The sequence below is a fragment of the Phacochoerus africanus genome, chromosome 4 (assembly GCF_016906955.1).
Source record: "Phacochoerus africanus isolate WHEZ1 chromosome 4, ROS_Pafr_v1, whole genome shotgun sequence".
NCBI classification, from domain to species: Eukaryota; Metazoa; Chordata; class Mammalia; order Artiodactyla; family Suidae; genus Phacochoerus; species Phacochoerus africanus.
In genome coordinates, this window is record NC_062547.1 from 14424307 (window position 1) to 14448832 (window position 24526).

The 24526-nt window shown below is 37.9% G+C and overlaps 2 protein-coding genes across 2 annotated transcripts; both read left to right on the forward strand.

Moving 5' to 3' along the window:
• Positions 1-2891: 2891 nt before the first annotated feature.
• LOC125124448 (olfactory receptor 5T3-like) lies at positions 2892-3908 on the forward strand. The gene has a single exon (XM_047774557.1). It carries the CDS (start codon positions 2940-2942, stop codon positions 3906-3908), a length of 969 nt encoding a protein of 322 aa, XP_047630513.1. The 5' UTR covers positions 2892-2939.
• A 16207-nt stretch (positions 3909-20115) lies between these two features.
• LOC125124016 (olfactory receptor 5T2-like) lies at positions 20116-21166 on the forward strand. Its single transcript, XM_047774194.1, has one exon. It carries the CDS (start codon positions 20210-20212, stop codon positions 21164-21166), a length of 957 nt encoding a protein of 318 aa, XP_047630150.1. The 5' UTR covers positions 20116-20209.
• Positions 21167-24526: the final 3360 nt, after the last annotated feature.

The window sequence follows — 24526 nt, forward strand, 5'->3', positions numbered from 1 at the left end:
AACCAGTTCTTATCTCCTTAAAAAGTGGTTAACAAAACTGCCTGTTTGATGAAGAGTTTGGATGCAGTAGCTAAACCTCATACTTTTCTCTATCACGACTCCCATTCCCTGTAGTGAAGTAGATAAATGCCCTTACGGGGACATGATATAGAATCAAACATACTTTCATTTTTTTTTTTCCCAATTTTTTAGGGCCTCGCCCAAGCCATATGGAGGTTCCCAGGCTAGGGGTCAAATCTGAGCTGCAGCTGCTAGCCTACACCACAGCCACAGCAACGCCAGATCCAAGCCACGTCTGTGACTTATACCACAGCTCAGGGCAACACCAGACCCAAACCTTCATTTTTAAATTCATCTTCTTTCTCTGAGGCAAGAACAGAGACCAGTTCATGTAGTTGAGCAAGATATGCCTAAAGATTTTGGTCATTCTTAGTTATTTTTTGGTTTAAAAGAAGTAACTTTTCCAAGCTTACATTGTCACTAAGTGCTAAATCTGAGCTTTTAATATAGGATTTTAACTACAATTATAATCTCTTAATTTTCCACAATTGTCTTATTTCAGGTTCATCAGCTGAACCTGTTTAGCATTATTATATCCCTGAAATTTCCCCTGTACATGTTAATCAACATGGATTTTGTGATGGAATCTTTACTAGAATACTTATGGTACATTTCTAAAAATTCACTTGCATATTTTTTATTTCATTTTCTCGGTGCTCCTTGCTATCTGTATAATTCCTGTTTTTTTTTATTTAACTCTTTGTAGTAAATATTTTTGTATATATTTCATGTATTTGAGAGAGAGGAGAAGAAGATAGAGAGAGAGAGAGAGAGAGAGAAGGAGAGATGTCTTGGAGAAATCTTTTAAACAGTAATGTATTTTTTCTGATGCCTCCACATTTATTAATCCATATTTATTCTAAAATTGATGTATTTATACACTATTTAATTAATGTAATAATTTCAACCTAATTACACAGTATTATTTTTTCTCTGTGTGTGTTCTCATGAGTATTATGTAATTTGTATAGATTTGTAGTAAAATCAGAACTTAATTGTACTTTTTTCTCTAAAATTTTCTAAGAATCAAATGACCATTTTTTGTGGTGTAAACTCACAGTTATCAACCTATTTATTTTATGCATCAGGCATGTCTTCTACATGGATTTGTGAGAACATTTCTGGGAAAATACACATGTGCCTTTCTTCTCTTTCTAACAGCAATTTTAAGCTTATTTCTTTACTCTCTGCTTGATGTATAGCCATCTTAATATAACAAAAATGTAGTACCTTTGACATCATGAATATAAATGATTTGTAAGCCCCTGAATTCAGCCTGGCCCCGTATAAAGCAGATTTTTAACTTCTTTTAAACACTTTTTGCTTATGGCATACTGAAGGAAAAACAAAAGTTAACACATCAAAAACCTGCCCCCTAAATGTGATGAAAACTGTAATTCAATAACTAAGATTTCAGTCCAGATATAAGTGCCTCTTTAACTAAAAAAAAAAAAAAAAAAAAAAAATTATGTATTTACCTTTATTTATATGTCACTGAGTGAGGAAAAATGTGATGACATCAGGAGGAAAGAAAAACAAAAAACAGAAATCAAACACAATTTTGTGGCAAATACAGTGATTTTATTCTCTTAGCAAAAACTTCTAAAAAACAATTTTGTTATCTATGCTCAGGTGACATTGACTTCATAGTTGTTTTAGAAACTCCATAATCAACTATAATGTATTAAAATAATTCTCATGATTTGTTTTTGAAAGAAATACTATCTCAAAAATACGTCCCAGGACTTTGCAGGGATAATAAGCATATGGGTTGAGAAATATCTCACAATGTGGTTAAGATAAAATGTGGAAACCAGTAACAATATGATAAACTTCAGAGGTCAAAATGTACAACTTAATGATAGGTATTACGGAAAAAAATGAGAGAAAAATATGATTTTGTTATTGTTTGCATACAAAGGACATAATTTCCAGAATACTGTCTGTTGATCTGTTCACCACAGCCCTCGAGTGGAAACTAAGGGGACAGGATAATTTCCAGAAAAAAGGATATAAAATGATTTTATTGAAAAGCAGTTCTGTACCATAAGTTGAAATGTAAATCTATTACATGCTTTTTCTAGTTCTCTGTAAATTATTTTGGTTTTTGGTTTTTGTCTTTTTGGCTTTCCAGGACCACTCCCGCAACTGGGGGACTGGGGAGGTTCCCAGGCTAGGGGTCTAATCGGAGCTATAGCTGCTGGCCAGTGCCACAACCACAGCAAAGCCAGATCCGAGCCACATCTGTGACCTACACCACAGCTCACGGCAACACCGGATCCTTAACCCACTGAGCAAGGCCAGGGATCGAACCTGCAACCTCATGGTTCCTAGTCAGACGCATTAACCACTGAGCCACGATGGGAACTCCTGGAAATATTTTAAAGTGAATTTTTATATAGTGTTCTTATTTACGTAAAACTCAGGCTTGTGCTGTAAGTGTTCTTATTCCCATCCTAATGATTATGAACATTAAAAGGCATTTCATGCACTTTGTAGCAAATACAGTACTTAGTTTCATACTTTCCACTAGAATATGTCAAGATTGAGATAGTCCAATGTTCATTCATATTTGTGAATTTTAAAACCACGTAATGTGAAAACAGATGGTAAAGAATTTAACAAAAAAATAGACTGGAAAATAAACCACTTAAATTGACAGGATATTTTAAAAATGTAAATAGTCAATGACTAAACAAAATAATTTCTTCCTTTTACTCATCAGCAAAATGCATCTACTTGGGTCCAACATCTTCATCACTGCCTGTTCCAGGACTACAAAGGATATCCTACCCTACTAAAAAGTAAAGAGAAGATATAATTGGGTGGACTCTACTTTCAAAAGCTATTGTCTTCAGGAAGTACAAAGGAAAACTGACATGGCACAGTTCTCATCGGATTTAGATTTATACAGGATGCATATGAAAAATGTGACTGAAGTCACCATGTTTATACTGATGGGCTTTACAGGTGACTCTGAGGTGCAAATCTTCCTCTTTTTATTTTTTCTAGCAATCTACATTTTTACACTGGTAGGAAATTTGGGATTGGCGATATTGGTCATTGGGGATTCTCGGCTCCACAATCCTATGTACTACTTTCTGAGTGTGTTGTCCCTCTTGGATGCCTGCTATTCCTCAGTTGTCACTCCAAAGATGTTGATCGATTTCCTGTCAGAGAATAAAGCTATTTCATATCTTGGGTGTGCAGCACAGATGCTTCTCTTTATTACTTTTGGGACCACCGAATGCTTTCTCTTGGCCGCAATGGCATATGATCGCTATGTAGCCATCTACAACCCCCTCCTGTATTCGGTGACCATGTCACCCAGAGTCTACGTGACACTCATCATTGCGTCCTATGTTGGTGGCATCGTGCATGCTTCCGTACACACCGTGGCTACTTTCACCCTATCTTTCTGTGCATCCAATGAAATTAAGCATGTGTTTTGTGACATCCCTCCTCTCCTGGCTCTTTCTTGCTCTGACACTCACACAAACCAGCTTCTCCTCTTCTACTTTGTGGGCTCTATTGAGCTTGGCACTATCCTGATTGTCCTGATCTCCTACGCCTTCATTCTGCTGGCCATTCTGAGGATGCATTCAGCTGAGGGGAAAAGAAAGGTCTTCTCTACGTGTGGCTCTCACCTCACCGGAGTGTCGATTTACCACGGAACCATCCTCTTCACATACATGAGACCAAGTTCCAGCTATGATTCAGACTATGACATGATAGCATCGACATTTTACACCATTGTAATTCCCATGCTGAATCCTATCATCTACAGTTTAAGGAATAAAGATGTCAAAGAGGCTATGAAAAAAATGGTTAAGACAGAGTTCCCTTGATGGCTCAGCGGTAAACGAACCCAGCTGGTATCCATGAGGATGCAGGTTCCATCCCTGGCCTTAACTCAGTGGCAGGGGGATCCAGTGTTGCCATGATTTGTGGTGTCGGTTGCAGACATGGCTCGGATCTGGCGTCGCTGTGGCTGTGGTTTCGACTGGCATCTGTAGCTCCGATTAGACCCCTGGCCTGGGAACCTCCATATGCCGCAGCTGTAGCCCTAAAAAAAAAAAAAAAAAAAGTTAGGAGAAGTTTGTTCTTTAAAAAAAAAGTACATTTTTAGGAGTGCCTGTTGTGGCACTGCAGAAATGAATCTGACTCGTGTCCATAAGAATGCAGGTTTGATTCCTGGCCTTGCTCAGTGAGTTAAGGATCTGGCATTGCAATAGCTGTGATGTAGGTCCCAGACTTGGCTCAGATCCTTTATTGCAAAGGATGTGGTATAGGCTAGCAGCTGTAGCTCAGATTCGACCCATAGCCAGGAACTTCCATATGCTGTGGGTGTGGCCTTAAAAAAGCCAAAAAAAAAGAAAAGTGCATTTTTAGCATTGTGTAAACCACAAAGAATGTTGAATGTCCATATTTTGACTTCAGTTAATAGTGCTGTGTGTCTTAAAACATTTGCAAATAAAGCATTAATCCGTCTATCAATGAAATACTTTACAATGTTTCATAAAATAATTTGTGTAATCTATTTGCTGATTGCTGCATTTAAAGTGAGTCATATTAAACACCACTGATCTAAGTATTTTGCTCTTGTCAGTCACTGTAATTTGAATTTCACTCGCTGTTCCCATAGGTATATCCTCAGGATTCTAAGGATTGATAAACCTCACATTATTTACAGTGAGTCTTTAGTACTCATTATGAAGTCACTTCTCCATTCTGGAGACCCTGTGAAGAACCTCTATGGGATCTCACATGGTAAGCTCCATCCAGATTTATGGGCTCAACTTTGTCAGTTAGTTTGGCTCAACATCAAGTATTTTATTCCATTACAAAAATCTTTTCTTGTTGCTGTCAGATCATAGAAACTGATTAAATTTGAAACTCCAAAAATTATACTGATATTAGACAGTAATATTTATTGAGCGTGTACTGAAGGCCCAGGAAAGGCAAATAGAAGTGCAGCTTAAAAAAAGCATTTGGAAGAGTTCCCGTCTTGGCTCAGTGGTTAACGGACCCAACTAGTACCCACGAGGACATGAGTTTCATCCCTGGCCTCACTCAGTGTTAAGGATCCAGCATTGCCATAAGCTGTGGTATACATTAAAGACATGGCTCGGATCCTGAGTTGCTGTGGCTGTGGTGTAAGCCAGCAGCTGCAGCTCCGATTGGACCCCTAGCCTGGGAAACTCCATATGCCACAGGTGCGGCCCTAAAAAGACAAAAAAAAAAAAAAAGGGCATTTGAAGTTCCTCTTGCGGTACAGTGTAAACGAATCCAACTAGTGTCCATGAGGGATGCGGATTTGATCTCTGGCCTCACTCAGTGGGTCAGGGATCTGTCATTGGCATGAGCTGTGGTGTAGGTCACAGACATGGCTTGGATCATGAGTTGCTGTGGCTGTGGTGTAGGCTGGCAGCTATAGCTCCTATTTGACCCCTAGCCTGGGAACTTCTATGTGCCATGGTTGTGGTCCTAAAAAGCTAGGGAAGAAAAGCATGTACATTATATACATAATCAGTTATATACATTATATACATTTTATATATACATATATTTATATGTGATATGTATACTTGTTCTTGTGTACGTATTATATATTTGCCATTTGTATTCATTATATACACTTTATATATGTATACTAATATACTACATATGCTATATATGCACATGCTATATACTATACATAATATATAGTTACATCATATGCACTTTGTATATACTATATATATTATATATAATTTAACCAGTTGTACATATTACATACACTTCATATATATACATACTATATTTATATGTACATATGTACATATACCACACAAACATTCAACCATTTATATATATTACATATAATTTATATATACATACTATATGTATATATAGTTAACCAGTTGAATATATTATACATACTTTATAAATTATATTTTATGTATATGTGTGTGTGTATATAAAGGGAATCTGGTTTATATTTGTCTATATACCCCTATCATTGCCTCCTAGGTTGGTGGCATTTTGCATGCTTCTAAACACAATGTCTACATTTATTCCACCCTTCTATGCATCCTGTGAAATCACCATGTCTTTTGTACCATCCCTGCTCTCCTTGCTCTCTCGTGTTCTGATGCTCACAAATACACGCCACAGGGTTTGAATCAGTGTATATAAGGGCACATATGGCCATTTCTGCATCCAAGCAAAATGAACAGCTAGTTGTACTTCCCAAGCTTCTTCCCACTGGGAGGATTTCCCTTCCTACAGTTTTTCAAAGGTGTCACAGAAAGGCACCATCATGCCACAGCTGTCCACCTTAGGGCCAGGTGCATGCCTATTATACAGAATCATTTTCAGTTATGCCTGAGTCTTTACCTATGTCACATGACCAAAGGGAACTCCCCAGAAGCCATAGATTCAAGGTAGGAGAAGGAGAAAGAGTGTAGACCGTGGGGATTTGGGCCATTTCATGTAACTTACTTGGACAGTCAAAGAATGATCAGTCCCAATGCCATATACAGCCCTTCTATTTTATGATGGGGTGCTGATTTGTATGCCCAAATTTATGATTTGTTGGATCAGAAGACACTCAGCTCTGTGATGGGAAACTCAGTTGACACGGTAACTTGGTGGCCATACTAAAGTTTTCATTTCCTACTAGGCCCAGTGGACAGCCAAGAGCTATTTTTAAAAAGAAAAGTAGTTAGGTACAGAGGATGGCAGGGCTTGGTTCCAATGTACTAAGGGGCTGCACTGTGATTTTCCCACAGGGGGTCAACCAAAGCCTCTGAAGAGCATCCCTATCTGGCACTGACACTTCATGCACCATTGAGTCTGCTGGATCATATGGTCCAAGCAGAAGAGAAGCTTGTGAAGCAGCTTGGACCTGTGGCAGAGCCTTTTCATTTTATGAATCCCCTTAAAACTCTCTTGTTTCTAGGTCACTTAGTAAATGGGCTGGAGTAACAATCAAATAAGGAGTATCCTGCTTCCACAATTCTGAGGTCTAAAAGTGTTCTGTAGCTTTTATCCATTATAGAGGGCCCACATGCAGCAAATCTTCCTGACTTTAAAAGATATTTCAACATGCCCTACATCACTGGAATCAATCTTCGCCGAGGTAGAAAAATGCCTAAATTTTTGTCAGATTGATTGCCCAACTCATGATACACAGAGGTCTCATCCATAAGTCTGTGGGAGTTTCTACTTCTTGCTCACCAGGCCCAATCACCATAATGTCTCAAATGTCATGGATCTAGGTGATAGTTTGTGGAAGGGAAAAGTGATCAAATCCCTGAAAATCAAATGATGACATAGACTGGAAAATTGATAGACCTGAAGTAGGACAGTGAAGTTGTATTGTTGGCTTTACTTGCTGAGCACAAACCACTTCTGGTGGACCTTATGGAAATGGATGGAGAAAAAAGTACTTGCCAGAAGTCCTGTTAATTTGTTCCAAAGAAGATACCAGGATCTCTGTTGAACTGTTCAAGCTGTGAAACTGCATCTGGTCCAAGAGCAGCACCTGGAGTAATTACCCAGGTAGGTTTAAAATAATTCTTCATCCTTCTCAAAGAGGTTTCAGTCTCAGCACAGGCCGAAGAGGAGACTTGAATGGGGGATGATGGGGGTGTGGTGGGAATGCCTAAGACCATGCTGGCGGCATAAATCTCTATTTTCATCCAGGAATGTAGTATTGGCCCTGATTTACTCTTTCCTCAGTAGAGGCAGTTCTAGGAGTTTTGCCTGGCTTTTTCCACCAGAACATCCCTCACTTCCAAGGCCAAAGAATCAGTGTGGGGATTCTGCCAGGTGCTGAGTTGATCTGTTCCCATTATGTTTTCTAGATCTGGGAGACATCCATGGATGAATTCAGGAACACTTTGGGCTCGGTGTGAGATAAAATCCGTTGAAAACCTGACCTCAATAAGCCTTTGCTCTGAGCATTGGGCCACAGTGATATTTTGAGTCTTCTGTAAACAGCATCACTTCAGAACTAGTGCCCAGTAGTTCTCAAAGATAAGATTATTTCCTTTTCGCCAATGCACAGATACCCTGGCAAAAGGCCAAGGGTCCCTTTAAGGAAGGCTTAAAGGAAGAGCCACAGTTTAACGTTTTGGTAGTATGTCAGGGTCCTTACTCAAGCGTCCCTGGCCTCCCCTTCATTAAAGGGTTGTGTTCTAGGACTGTAAACTGATTTAGTCAGGAATTGGCTGAGGGACTATGACTCCATTTTTGTAATTCAAGTTTGACTTTTGTTCAGTCAACCTAGAGCTTTTGGGTTTATATGGATCAAGTCAGAATTCAGTGGGGTTCCTGTGTATTTCACCTCTAGGAACAATATGATCAACAGGCCAATGCCACACCTGTTAACAAGTCAGACTTCTGACTGCTGCTTTGAGTCTGTCATCCTAGAGGATAACCACATCCCCTTTCCTCCGAGACTGGCTGTCTTTACTTGGCCTCTGCCACCCCAGGATCCAATTATTATCTTTGCATTTAGGATTCCCAATTCAGGGACTACAGTTCCTACTGTAAGATCTGGCTTAACAGAGGCTGGATCATCGAGTTCTTTTAACATGCTGGAGCTGCTACAGGAAACAAGAGTCTCTTTTAGGACAGACATAGAAGACTTGAGGTCATTTATATGGCACTTGTGATGGAAATCATCTATAATTTATAGCAGGCAAGTTAGTGCTTCAACAATTTTTCAAGCAGAGGATGTATGATAACAGAAGGAAACATGACCTACACAAAAATATTTTATTTTATTTTATTTATTTTAATTTTATTTTTTTTAATTACTCAAATGAATTTATCACATCTGTAGTTGTATAATGATCCTAACAATCCAATTTCACAGGATTTTCATCCCACAGCCCAAGCACATCCCCCCACCCCCCGAACTGTCTCCTCCAGAGACCATAAGTTTTTCCATGTCTGTGAGTCAGCATCTGTTCTGCAAAGAAGTTCCGTCTGTCCTTTTTTCAGACTCCACATGTCAGTGAAAGCATTGGATGTTGGTGTCTCATTGTATGGCTGACTTCACTTAGCATCACAGGAAAATATTTTAAAAACTTCAACCCGTAATAACAAAGGTCAATACAACGTATATGGTGTTTTAATTATTACAAAATATAATAAAAAATACCGTAGCATAGAGTGGTGATTCAGAAGTGTGATGGAGGTGACCAAACACACCTAAAACTCCTTTCTAGGACTGAGATCAATCCCAAGGGAAAGGAATATTGCTGGAGACAGGACACAATTAGTAGAGGGCTAAGACAATTTTCCTGCGGCAAAAAGGAAGGTGAATATCTGGGAAAGTTTCAGAGGGGCCTGGTTTCAGGATGTGGAGGATAGTAAAAGAGAGCCCCGAAAGACCTACAGGCAATGACACCAAAACAACAACAATTTTGTTATCTGAGATGGAAACCCTCTAGGTGGAAACCTTTGAAAGTTGTCCTCTCACAGCCCTGCTCTCCCCTCCACACACAACAATCTTCCCAAGTATATTGTACATTTATTTTATTATAGAATAAGGGAGAAAAAAGATTGCAAACAAGTCTCATCTAGGCAAAAATATTATGTGACTAAAATAAAAATTTGCTTTAACTATTACATTAATAGATCATAAAACTACACACAATATACCACAAAGCAAAAATATACACAAATACATGCAAACACTCATACATACATACAAATTAAGAACACTCTAAAATATATTAGTAATATCATATTATATAAAATATATAAAATACAGAAAAAATGAATATATTTTAGAAATATATATTTAGGAGTTCCCATTGTGGCTCAGCAGTAACAAACCTGACTAGAATCCATGAGGACACAGGTTTGATCCTTGGCCTCACTCAGTGGGTTAAGGATCCAGCTTTGCCTTGAGCTGTGGTATAGGTCACAGTCACAGCTCTTATCTGACATTGATGTGGCTGTGGTGTAGGCCAGCAGCTGCAGCTCCAACTTGACCCCTAGCCTGGAAATTTCCATATGCCTTGGGTGTGGCCCTAAGGGAAAAAAATATATGTTTTTTTTTTAAAAATGAGATTTTGGGAGTTCCCATAGTGGCACAGAGGAAACTAATCTGAGTAGTATACATGCAGATGCGGGTTCGATCTCTGGCCTTGATTGGTGGGTTGGGGGTCTGGCATTGCTGTGAGCTGTGGTGTAGGCCAGCAGCTGTAACTCCTATTTGACTCCTAGCCTGGGAACTTCTGTATGCTGGGGTGCGGCCCTAAAAAGGAAAAAAAAAATTGATGAAAAGAGCCGATTGAGTTCAGGAAAGATTTGAAGGGGAAAAAATCATGGTAGAAATGAAGGCGAGGCTAGAAGGAAGATAAGATTGACAAGAACCCTGAGTACTCTTTCTATCACATTGTTAAATTTTATTTGGCAGGATTTTCTGAAGGATTTTTACATCAATATCCAAGAGTTTTCATTGCATTTACAATTTGCATTTTTTTCTTGTGATGTCTTTGGTTTTGGCATCAGGGTAATAATGAAGTCCTAAAGTGAGGTGATAAGTATTTCTTCCTCTTCTATGTTTTGAAAGAACTTGTGAAGAATAGATATTGATGTTTCTTAAAATGTTTGGCACAATTCACCAATGAAATCTTCTGGGCCTGGGCCCACTCTTGGGTATCTATCTAAGGTAAAAATTGCATTATCATAACACAGTCAATGAGATCCTTACTAAGAAAAGTCGCTGAAAAGAAAGAATCATGTGAATAGCTGTGTAGAGAGCTGTCTGAACAGGGAGAAATGAAATGCAGAACAATAGTGAGGGTTATGTATTACAGCAAGAGAAGGTTTATATTTGTATTATTCAGGTGTTGTTTAAACTTAATAATCCCAATTTAGAGAAATATCTTTAGGTTGTACTCTCTTTAAGGAGATAGTTCTATTATAACTAAAGGGATTTCATGATCAAAAATAATAATAATGAAAGAATGGAGAGAAGGAAGGAAAAACACATAGATTAACTTTGAAGGGCACATGTCTTTGCAATGAAAAGGAGGTCTATTGGAAGCAGGCTAAACATGAGCCCAGTAGGGATGTTTTTTTACGTCTTGGTTCTTGGGCTTGGATGATGAGGAATGGTGGCACTTACAAAAGCATTAGGGAAGGGTGCGGGTCAAAGGGACACAGAGCAAAGCTGAGTGTGGACCAGGTCTGCAGGGAACACCATTAAGACGCAGTGGGGCTGGGTTTGGAAAGAGCCTAATCTGCCAGCCAGTCATCCCTTACTCTCTGAATTGTGATTACCTTTTGTCTCTCTTGAGATTAAGTATAATCTTGGTCAATGCTAATGCTTACACTCTGTGTTTGGGTGAGGAATTAGAGAATGAGTTTAGTGCCCATACTGTGGATAAAATGAGAGGGGGAGAAATTCACTGTCACAAAGAGCATAGTAATGACACTAGAAATATGAACAAATATATGTGGTTCTTCAACCAAAGGCTAGGATTAGACTCTTGCCAATGTATAGAAACAAGGATGGAGCAAAGGGCTTTCAACTGGCATCCTAACCAATGATTCCATGGAAAGTGGCATGGGAATATGAGAGCTGTGGTTTTGCTATTAATTATGTGGTATTTGCTTAAGCTAGTCAGGTATAATTATAAAGTTACTAATAACTGCAACTACAGAAGCCTGTGCAGTTTGAGTTCAAAGAGATGAGAGCTAACACTATAAATTTTAAAGATTACATGCATACATGATTCTGTATGTGTAAATATATGACTACATTCCAATACATATACGTTGAAATCCTCATCCTCTGCACCTCGGCATGTGCCTGTATTTAGCGACAGGCTCTTTGTGGAGATAACTAACTTGAATTGAGGTCTATGGTGGACCTAGTCCAATAAGACTAGTGTTGCTGTGAGAAGAGGAGATGGGACACAGAAACACAAGGAGGAACGAAGATGTGAACACAGGAGGAGGCTGCCACCTATAAGAGAAAGAGAAATGCCTTGGACGAAGCCAGTCCTGCGTTCGGCCTGAGCTCAGACTCCTGGATTCTAGAACAGCAAGAAATACATTTCTATTGCTTAAGCCAATAGAAATTTGTCATAGCAGCCCAGACTCTTTCTCATTCAGTGAAAAATGAAAAAGAAAGGTGCATTAATAAGATTGAGGAGGCGTTAAGGTGCCGTGGGTTAAGTCTCTGGCATTGTCACACAGCTACAGCTTAGGTTGTTGATGTAGCTCCGATTTAATCCCTGGTCAGGAAACTTCGAGGTGCCATGAGTGTGGCTGAAAAAAGAGAAACAAACGGAGGCGTCTCCTGCACCTGGACTGAAAGTCCTCATCATTGAAAAAATAATCAATATGGTGGCTACCATATTTAAGAGCAAGATTTCAGCACTGTGAGCTTCATTCGCCCTATGGTGTGTCAAAGACCAAAACATATTTAAAGGCGTACCAGCCGTTTATATCCATGACATGAAACATTATATTTTTATCAAATTGAGATTGTCCATACATGAAGAAGGAATTAGAAAATCAGCTTAAAACTGTTCGTAGAAGAAAAAGAAAGAGCTACTTGTCTTTATTTTCCCAGAAAGATCTTCCCAGATCCATGTGGATGATTTTTTTAATACAAAGAATACATACTTTTTTAAAAGTGGGAGTATCAAATGAAAAAAAATCATCATGTAATTCTTAGAGAATTCTAGAGTGAAAAATAATAATAAATTTAAATTTTGACTTCTGTGTACTTAGAAACAACTCATACATTAATCCTATCAACACACATAAACACAAATATCTTATAATTTCTAGTTCTGTTTAAATGATTAAATTAATGCAATAATATCAAATCAAGTAATAATACAAATTAGTATCAAAGTATTATTTTGATATCCCAAAAGAGTCAAATCATTTAAAAAAAATTTCTCATTCTCTTTGTCCATTTCTCATTCTTGTTCTCAAAAAGTGATGGGTTATATAACAAAAAAAACATTATTTATGAAAGAGAGTCAGGAACTAAGAAGAAATTAGGCATATAGGAATAAGCATAGTGCAAACAAGTAAAAACATACAAACAATTTTTACACAATATACAAATGAGTAATCTACTAAAAGTATTCATCAAAAAACACGTGTTCAAAACATACAGGCCGAATTTTTAGCTTCACTACAATTCTAACCTTTATTTAACTGATGTGTCTGAGATAGCACAATTGTGGAAGATAAAGAACATTAATTCTGGCTCTAAAACCTTATATTAGAATATCAGATTTAGTACCTAGTATGACCTTGTGAAGGTGACCTTATGTATTTTCATTCTTTTACAAAACCACCAGCTTAAGCAGACCATTATATTAAACAAAACAAAACAAAACAGCAAACAAACAAATAAAACCCTGGAATAGCTTCTAGATCAACTAGCAAACTAGTAAAATAAATTAAGAATTCATTTACATCCTTCCATGAGAAAAAAAATTATGATCCCTAAATATCATATACCCAGTGGTTGGCTGATAGTTCATTTTCTCTCCAGTTAATACCTTTTCTAAATTTGAAATTTATCTGCTTATTTTCACTACCTGTATTCTGACTTAAATTTTCTTCCAACAAGGAAATTAAATAAAATGTCTAACTTACAAACCTATTGACCTAACCATGTAAAGATTCTTTCCTATGTTCCCCGTTATGTTCCCTGGCGTTTTCTCATTTAATCTTTATTAAATGCTGAGTAAACTGAAATTTTTGATCTTCAATTTACAGACTAAAGCACATCATCTGGGTTGAGATTCATGGTTGTAACTTCTGATATATTCTGTAAGTAATGAATAACATTTTGTCTTACCTGTGGAAATGAACTGCTTATTTAATTAAGCTGTGCTATGAATACTAAACCTTTGGAATTTTATACCAGGTTCTCAAGTTCCTGAAATGTACAAGGACGGCCCAAGGAGAGAACACACTAATTCTCTTCTGGGACCAAAAAGAAACAAGAGGATTTTTTTTCCATGGTAAACAAGAGAATGTTTCTGAAACAAGGACCTTCATGATAAAAATGATGACATGAATTCACTTGGGCCTGCAGTATAAAATGATTTGCAGTGGAAAAAGAATATGCATTAGACTGGAAAAGAAATTCAATGGTATGGGACAGGAGTTCCCGTTGTGGCTCAGGGGAAACAAATCCGACAAGGAACCATGAGGGGGTGGGTTCGATCCCTGGCCTCTCTCAGCTATTTGAAAAACTGTATGAATCCAGAGCATAGTACTTTAAAAATGAAACAATATGAAAATGAAAGATAAGCAATAAAATTGAGCACAAATTTGAACAGACTCTTCCCCAGAGAAGATATACAGATAGCAAATAAGCTGATAAAAACTAAGTTTCAAGACCATTTGTGATCAGGGAAACAGAATTTAAATCTGAAATGTCGAGTTCCCGCGGTGGCGTAGTGGTTAATGAATCCGACTAGGAACCATGAGGTTGCCTGCCCTTGCTCAGTGGGTTAATGATCCGGTGTTGCCATGAGCTGTTTCTCATGGCTGAGCAGATTTTGCTTTCCACACATGGACCCTGCATTGTGGGCATTATATGTTGCTTTAGCAGTACTGTCTGAGTCCTGAATCTTCCAGAAGCCCCTCCCTGTTGAAACTTTCCTTCCTACTGTCCTCACCCCATGCAACTGGTACTCTTCTCAGCATTGTCTTTCTCTAGATGAAACCCTGGCCTTTTCAAATGGAATATGTGCTGCTTATTTATGAAATCCTCGGTGACCCTTAAAACTGCATGTCTCCCACAGGCCCTTTGCGACACTCTGAGCCTGGGTAAGGGTTTGAGAGCATAGGAAATATTGAAGAAAGATATGAATTCTACTGGACCTCCATTGTCAATAAATGTTAAATTCCTCTCTCTTCCTTCTAGGTGTGTGTGTGTATTTATTGTATGTGTATGTGTACTTATTGTGTGTGTCTGTATTAGATCTTTTTTATTTAATTTAAGTGAACTATTAGTGAATATTCAGAATTCACAAATTACATGGCGTATTAAGTCCTACAGAGCTTTAAACTTTTGATGTCTCCTCCACACTTCCATGAATTTTTTTTTTTTTACTTTTCTTCTTACCTCAAATAGTAATCTTCTGATGAGCTCAAAATGTTTGCTTTATTCATTGAAACCACAGCACCTTGTAATTTGAACAGAGCAAATGTGTAATGAATATGATTGACTATAAACTTATCTGTTAGATTCTGCAAGAGATACACTGTATTTTTTTTTTTTTTTTTGAGAGGCACTTGAGGCATATGGAAGTCCCAGGCTAGGGATTAAATCTGAGCTGCAGCTGCTGGCTACACCACAGCCACAGCAATGCTGGACCCTTAACCCACTGAACGAGGCCAGGGATCCAACCCACATCCTCACGGACACTATGCTGGGTTTTTAACCTGCTGAGCACGACAGGAACTCCTGTGGTTTTACACTGTTGTAGTTTACCATATAGACTTACTTGTTGTGATATGAAAGAACATATATTGCCAGAGTGAGGACAGTGGGTCTCAAAAAAGTTACTGCTAACCCAGTGGCAGAGGTATGGTATAAGAATATGTCTCATAGCTTGAGATTTCTTATCTCAAACTTCATTCACTTTATACACCTCAACCTGTAGGACATTATTCCAGAACAATTTATTTATTTTTATTGTTAAATTACCATGTTGCTATTTTAAGCGGGAAGGTAATTAGGGCATATTCCCTTTGGGGCATCCCCTGTGGGTTTTAACAACAGTTAAATGGATAATAAGCAGTAAATGGATATAAGCAATCTAAATGAGCCATATTCATAATGTCCTTAAGCCTGCATTTGTTGTTCCACAGGTAAGAGGTCATTTTCCAAATATTTTAGGAAATGTGTTCAGGTCATTTTCCGAATATTTTAGGCGGTGGGACCTAAACTATCAGAGTCAAGTATGTTATAAAATCCCGGAGTTCCCGTCGTGGCGCAGTGGTTAACAAATCCGACTAGGAACCATGAGGTTGCGGGTTCGGTCCCTGCCCTTCCTCTGTGGGTTAACGATCCGGCGTTGCCGTGAGCTGTGGTGTAGGTTGCAGACGCGGCTCGCATCCCGCGTTGCTGTGGCTCTGGCATAGGCCGGTGGCTACAGACAGCTCCAATTCAACCCCTAGCCTGGGAACCTCCATGTGCCTTGGAAGCGGCCCAAGAAATAGCAACAACAACAAAAGACAAAAAAAAAAAAAGTATGTTATAAAATCCCTAGTAATAAGAATAATGGTTGTTAACTATTGCACTGATCAATAGAATGCATTCATCACCATCTGACTTATACAGTGTCTGTCTAAAAATTGAAAGCAATGTTTCCTGAAATAAAAACAAAATAGACAGTATTGAATTCATGTTTGTAGAGGTAATGATAATGCTCCCAATACACTGTAAGTTTACATTTTCCTCAGGGAAGAAGATAGACCTGTTCAAGCAAAACAATCAGGAAATTTATCAACAGAGGCCAAGAAAACATTTGACCATTCAGTTATCTGGAGGCTTATATTTTGACACGTGGAAAATAATCAATATTTATTCTATGCTTATTTTACTAGCTACACAAAACAGAAGCCACTTTAGATTACTACTTATTTCGTAATATTTCTCTGGTCTTAATGGCTTAAAAAATAGCCAAATAGATCAAAGATCATGTTTTGTTTTATTTCAATGGGTGTGGGGGGATGAGGGGAAAGTCCCAGAATGAAGCCATGATAAAATAAGAGGCAGTGAAAAGCTCTGAAAATGGATTTGGCTCTGGCACTTATTAGCTGTGAGCATTGCTATAAAGGTGAAATAAACTTACATGTGCAAAAGTCCGTTCTTACAGCTCAATAAATGGCTGTTATTATTTCACTCCTTCTTTGTAAATTTAGCGTTTCAAATACGGAGCCCAAGATATGTGCAGCGTTTTTACTTATTAAAGTTCTATGTTTGGAAGTGACTTCACATTAATTGTAAATATTGACTATATATTATTAAATTATTTATGCATAATAGCCATTTTATCTTTACAACTCTGAGTCCTTTCAATATATTCTAATATTGACTTAGGTATACCCAAAATAACTCTTATTTTGGCACTAACACATACGGATATTGCCTTAGTCATGGTCATCTAACAGAAACGACAATTTTATTTATTTACTTTTAAAGCTTTTATTTATTTTTTTATTTTTTGCTATTTCTTTGGGCCGCTTCCAAGGCATATGGAGGTTCCCAGGCTAGGGGTCGAATCGGAGCTGTAGCCACCGGCCTACGCCAGAGCCACAGCAACGCAGGATCCGAGCCGCGTCTGCAACCTACACCACAGCTCATGGCAACGCCGGATCCTTAACCCACTGAGCAAGGGCAGGGACCGAACCCGCAACCTCATGGTTCCTAGTCGGATTCGTTAACCACTGCGCCACGACGGGAACTCCAGAAACGACAATTTTAGATTTAACTAAAGTGTTTAACATTGTCAATTTTTATTATCCTTTTTACCAAAAGCAAAATTAAGGCCACTGCAAATGGCAAATGGGATGGCACTTAATTTGCGTGTGTGTTTTGTTTTGTTATTAACAGATCATAGAATTCACAAAATCATTTTATTCTCTCATTCAGAAAAATCGTATTCATAATGTAATTAATTGGAGTTAATCTGATAGATTAAGTGCATATGAACAATGACAAAAGAAATACAATACATGAAAGAATAAAATATCTAGTTTAAGGCTCTGGTCAGCTATGTTTTTTAATGATTTAGTGATAACATTTGCATTGTCACCCAAGATTGGCTATTACTAGAAAATGAATACATGTGATGACAAAAGTTCAATTGTACAGGTATCTTAAATTTATAATAAAAGTTTACATATTTAAAGGAAATTGCTTTCAATGCTCACTGTTTTGCATATTTAATTAATCTATCTGGTTGTGCACTATTATATCTGTTTTGTCACTTAAATTTATTGCTATTTGAAAAAAGAGTAAGCTTTGGAGGGAAAGCCTAATATCACATATGGCTTATAATTATGGAGCAGGTGAGAAGCAAATACTTTCAGATTCCAAATCCTATGTAATTTTCCTCATCCCAGGTATATCATTGAAGTGACGGCAAGAATTGTTATCACAGTCGAACTTTGCCTTGTGGCTCCTAAATGCATTGAAACATCGACTGATTTCAATATGTTCATCCAAGTTTGTTTTTTATTTCTCTCATTTCTGTTTTTCACTTTATCGACATGACCTCTTTTCTGAAACTTCCTTTGGATAATAGTCATGTCCTCTCTCCTCATGACATTTAAAAAAAAAAATGTATTGTACTGGAGCAGCTCAAAAATATTCAGTTAATTAGAATAAGTGGTTTGAGTGCTCTAATTTGTGTTGTAATTTTTATTTACAATACGTAAATACATACTCTTCAAGGTAAATCTTCCTTCTTTGATGTCTCACATGAGTATTTCTTATTTTCTTTTTCTTTCTCTTTCTTTCTTTTTTTTTCCTTTGCTTTGCTTTTTAGGGCCACATCTGTGGCATATGGAAATGCCCAGGCTAGCTGTCAAATCAGAGCTTTAGCGGCCGGCCTAAACCAGAGCCACAGCTCACTGCAATGCAGGATTCTTAAGGCACTGAGGGAGGCCAGGGATTGGACCCGTGTCCTGATGGGTACTAGTGGGGTTAATTACCGCTGAGCCACTATGGGAACCCTCAAGGGTTTCTTGTTTTCTACGCCTTTCCGGTAGTTCTATGAAAATGTTTTCTCCTGATGCTGACAATGCTAAGTCATCCTGATTTTGCTCCTTCCAGAAGGTTGTTGGTACAGACTTTCTTTGCCTTCCATTGCTATTTCTAATCCAGACGGTTTTTTCTCTCATTGGTGGGGTTCATGCTAACATATTGAAATTAGAGCTTAACTTGCATCGTGAATGTAGATAATGTGCTGAATATTACTTACAACAGATTAGGTGCTCCCCAAAATGATTCAAATTGTTTATGGGTAGATATATAAAATGAGGTAAGTAACTTGAATAAAATCTGTCCTCCAACTAATATAATAATACAGATAAATAATAGAACTTTGAATTCATGTCCAGGTAACACTTTGACTCCTATTCAATTAACCAGGGGACTGTCAGAAAATATTATTTTTCTATGTATTCTAAATTTCATTTCTTGTAATATTTTTACTCTTAGCTATTAAGTTTTATGTCTTACGTAAAGACTGTTTTGTTGCTGTATTTTTAATTAATGATATTTGTGAAGTTAATTGTTACTTCTAGATAATAATTACCTAGTTGTTATTTCATTGAATAAAAAATCAATATACAACCAAACATATTAGCACAAGAGCATATGTCTTATTTTTAAAATAATTCTCCCATTTGCAACATAGAATTTGGAAAGTGTAGATAAATATAGAGATTGTCAAGAATTTAGGTTTCCAAAAACAACACAAAAGACCAAATATTTACTTAAAAAGGACAATATAATGCTAAGAATTTGAAAAACACATTGAATTATACATGTGTTATCATATAATTTTATATTCAATCATGGCTTATCTAAAAAAAACTTGATTAGTTTTTTACAGAATAATCAAATGGAATTGGAAAGTTTCAGAGCGATTAGCTCAAAATACCACCTTTCGGTAAATAATTAATCTATTAAATAAAACCTTATTTAGCACATTCTAGATTTGAAGTTATTTTAAGTATTCAATTTTATTAGCACATTTTAAAATTTAATATGTATTCTATTTTTGACATAATGTGATAATTGCATGAGGAATCTTTTTTAGCTGTTCACCTTGTGTTTGACTGTGACCTAATAGGAAAATAGCTAATAGAATTCAGTGGTAAATTAATCATTTGACTTGGTTTTTAGAAATGACATGAACCAGTTGAGTGAAAAGTCAAATCTTCCATTTGATTCCATAGTGAATGGCAACAACTTTTGTCACTGCTCTGGAACTGCTGCTGAGAAGTTAACGCATTTCCAAGAAATAAATATGAGACCATATTTCACTTTCCCTAAGTCACAATATTGCTCATTTTGGTCATAACAATATGAATTACAATTTTATGAATCTCCTTCAAGTTTGTTCTGTGAGGTATCAACATGAGGAATGCCACTAAAGTTACAACATTTGTTCTGAAGGGCTTCACAGAGAAGCTTGAACTGCAGATCTTCTTATTCTGCCTGTTTCTAGCAATATACATGTTTACTCTGGTGGGAAATTTAGGACTAGCTTTGTTGGTCACTAGGGATTCTAAGCTGCACAACCCAATGTACTATTTTCTGAGTGTGTTATCCTGCTTGGATGCCAGTTTTTCCTCAGTAATTATCCCTAACATGTTAGTAGATTTTATATCCAGAAATAAAGTCATTTCATTCCTTGGGTGTGCAACCCAGATGTTTCTCTTTATTACTTTTGGGACCACCGAATGCTTTCTCTTGGCCGCAATGGCATATGATCGCTACGTAGCCATCTACAACCCCCTCCTGTATTCGGTGACCATGTCACCCAGAGTCTACGTGACACTCATCATTGCATCCTATGTTGGTGGCATCCTGCATGCTTCCGTACACACCGTGGCTACTTTCACCCTATCTTTCTGTGCATCCAATGAAATTAAGCATGTGTTTTGTGACATCCCTCCTCTCCTGGCTCTTTCTTGCTCTGACACTCACACAAACCAGCTTCTCCTCTTCTACTTTGTGGGCTCTATTGAGCTTGGCACTATCCTGATTGTCCTGATCTCCTACGCCTTCATTCTGCTGGCCATTCTGAGGATGCATTCAGCTGAGGGGAGAAGAAAGGTCTTCTCTACGTGTGGCTCTCACCTCACTGGAGTGTCGATTTACCATGGAACCATCCTCTTCACATACATGAGACCAAGTTCCAGCTATGCCTTGGATCATGACATGATAGTGTCAATATTTTACAGCATTGTAATTCCCATGCTGAATCCCATTATCTACAGTTTAAGGAACAAAGATGTCAAAGAGGCAATGAAGAGAGTGTTTGGGGAAAATGGGTGTATCAATAAAGTGTATTTTCACACTAACCGTTAAATTGTTAAATTGAAAGAAACAAAGAATGTTGCTCATCGTTGCTATACAAGGTAGTTATGATAAAAATATTAAACTTTGGAGTTCCTGTCATGGCTCAGTGGTTAACGAATCCAACTAGGAACCATGAGGTTGCGAGTTCAATCCCTGGCCTTGCTCAGTGGGTTAAGGATCCGGCATTGCCATGAGCTGTGGTGTAGGTCACAGACACAGCTCGGATCCCACGTTGCTATGGCTCTGGCGTAGGCCAGCAACAATATCTCCAATTAGACCCCTAGCCTGGGAACCTCCATATGCCATGGGAGCAGCACTAGGAAAGGCAAAAAAACCAAAAAAAAATAAACTTTAATTATATTAAACTTTGTTCATGTATTTCTATTCTTTTTAGAGATTTTTAAATAAAGATCAAAATCATACCTCTACCTATGCAATTTCCACTCATGCAAAAATACATTTCATCCATTTGCTTCTTACTAAATCCCTCTCAGATACATACACATATATAAGCACACATATGTACGTATACATACATATATGCTGATAGTGAGTGTAATCAAGTGTCAGTGCTGCCACAACAAAGTACCGCCAACTAGTGGCTTGAACAACTGAAGTTTTTTTTCTCACTCTACTAGAATCTAGAAGTCTGAGCTCATGGTGTACCCAGGGTTGATTTCTTCTCGGGAGGTTGTCCTTGGTTTGTAAATGGCAGTCTCTCCCAAGTGTCTTCACTCGTTCTTGTCTCTCTGTGTATCTGTGTCGTTATATCATTTGGTTATAAATATACCAGTCCTATTAGACTAAGACCCACCCTGAAGCTCTCACTTTAACATCATGACTTTCACAATAAACTTATCTCTATATACAGTCACATTCTGTGGCACAGGGATTTCTCCTTTCTTCTATGTATTTCTCCTATTTTCCTTACTGTATTTTTGTGGGATTTATTCACTTTAAAAAACTGTCCACATGACCTTTTTTCCCTTATCTAATGTAAATAATATTTAGAGGTGTTTTTCATAGTAGGAACTTTCTTAAGAAATAATTTACCTACCATAAATATCAGCTGTAATGTATTATATACTCAAGATATATATGATGCATAATGCATGTAAAATGTATGTAAAAGATTATGCATATTCACCATTCCTAAAAGATACTTTGCAGCAGCTAGCAATGATTCCCCATGCTCTCATCCCCAAACTTAGAAACCACTATCAACTTTCTGTCTCTATAAATTTGCCTGTTTGGGGCATTTCATGGGATCATAACATGTAGTATCATGTGTTTTGTGACTAACTTATTTCCTTATAATAAAGGTTTAAAAGTTCACTCACCAAAGTGAGTGTATAAGTACATAACTTCTTCTAACTGCCACACTATACTCCATTGCGTGGATACACAACATTTTGTTTATTCCTTCGTCATCTGATGGCCACTTGTGTTATGTCTACTCTTTGACTATCATTCATCATGCTTATGAATATTTTCATGCCAGTGTTTAAGTGAACTGCTTTCAATTATCTCAAGTAGACCCTGAAGAGTAGACCAAGGCCCAGATGGTTTCACTGAATTCTACCAAACATTAGAAAAAAAAAGAAAGAACCAACCTTCTCAACAATGCAGAAGAAGACGACATTTGGGAAATAACAGACCAAAAACATAAAGGAAAGAGTTTCTTGTACTACTTTTGTGAAGAAAGGCCATTCACACACCCTAGTCAACTGACGTCTTCCAGTTTATAATCAAGGATACTTTCTTCTTTACTGAGTCACTCTGCTTCTGAATCCCATTGTTACCCCATGATTACCTGTACCTTGTACTGTTCTCGCTGCAGAACAATACTGTCATCAGATAAACTGTTATTTCTTCTTCTTTTTTTTTGTCTTTTCTAGGGCCACTCCCATGGCATATGGAGGTTCCCAGGCTAGGGGTCCAATCGGAGCTGTAGCCGCCAGCCTATGCCACAGCCACAGCAACGCGGGATCTGAGCCATGTCCCGACCTACACCACAGCTCATGGCAACGCTGGATCCTTAACCCACTGAGCAAGGCCAGGGATCGAACCTGCAACCTCTTGGCTTCTAGTCAGATTCGTTAACCACTGCACCACGACGGGAACTCCATAAACTGTTATTTCTTTTGCAGAATTATTCCTTCTGTGAATAAGACTGTGCCTGTATGTTTGAGAAGATTCAGCTAATATTATCAAGATCACACTGTCTGCTATCACTATTTCTAGAGCATGTCTGCGAGCAACATACACTTTTCAACAGCCTCTGGTATTTTACAAAATGCTTTATTTAATATAATAAAAAAACTCTCTTTTTTCAATTCTGATAACTGCGGTAAAATCCTGTAGAAAATGTCCTATCATAAGGTAACTATGAAGAATATGAACACTAGAATTAGACTATCAAATACGTGCTGCTTTTTTGACCAGTGGAATGTTGGTTAACCAGTTGTTTAATCTGTTGGTGCTCCAGTTTCAACACCTGTAAATTTCAGCATTCAGAAACCCGTTTTGAGGCATGGATCTAGATGCTGCAGCTACAGTGCTGAAAAAGTAAGCAAACATCCTGCACTCATTAATCCTACCTGATAGTGTGGGGGGTGGCAGACAAGAAACAAAATGCATTAGAAAAATATGTCAAAAAGGCGGAGATGGAGATAAGTGTTATGGGAAAAAGTGAAGCATGAAAGGGGAAAGGAAAGCGGTACAATTTTAAATACAATGGTAAAGATGTCTTTACCAAGAGAAGAATAAGGGAAAATAAACAAACATGCAGTTGTCTATGAAAAGGAAGTTTCAAAATGAAGAAGAGAGAGTAGCAAAACTCCAGGCAGTATACAGACTAATATGCCCAGAAGAGTAAAGATGGCATGAGCTCAAAGCAAAGTCAGGGGAGTTCCCGTCGTGGCGCAGTGGTTAACGAATCCGACTAGGAACCATGAGGTTGCGGGTTCGGTGCCTGCCCTTGCTCAGTGGGTTAACGATCCGGCGTTGCAGTGAGCTGTGGTGTAGGTTGCAGACGCGGCTCGGATCCCGCGTTGCTGTGGCTCTGGCGTAGGCCGGTGGCTACAGTTCCGATTCAACCCCTAGCCTGGGAACCTCCATATGCCTCGGGAGCGGCCCAAGAAATAGCAACAACAACAGCAAAAAAAGACAAAACAACAACAACAAAAAAACAACGTCAGTATGATTGAGAGAATAATGAGTGAGTTCATTGCAATAAGCCGTGGGGACAAGATCATTTTGGACCACTGAGCTCTTGTAAAAGCTTTCATTTTCACTCTTCGTGTGATGAGAAGTCTTGCGGTATGTGTGAAGCACGTGATAATCCAATTTACTGTGCAACACTCCTGC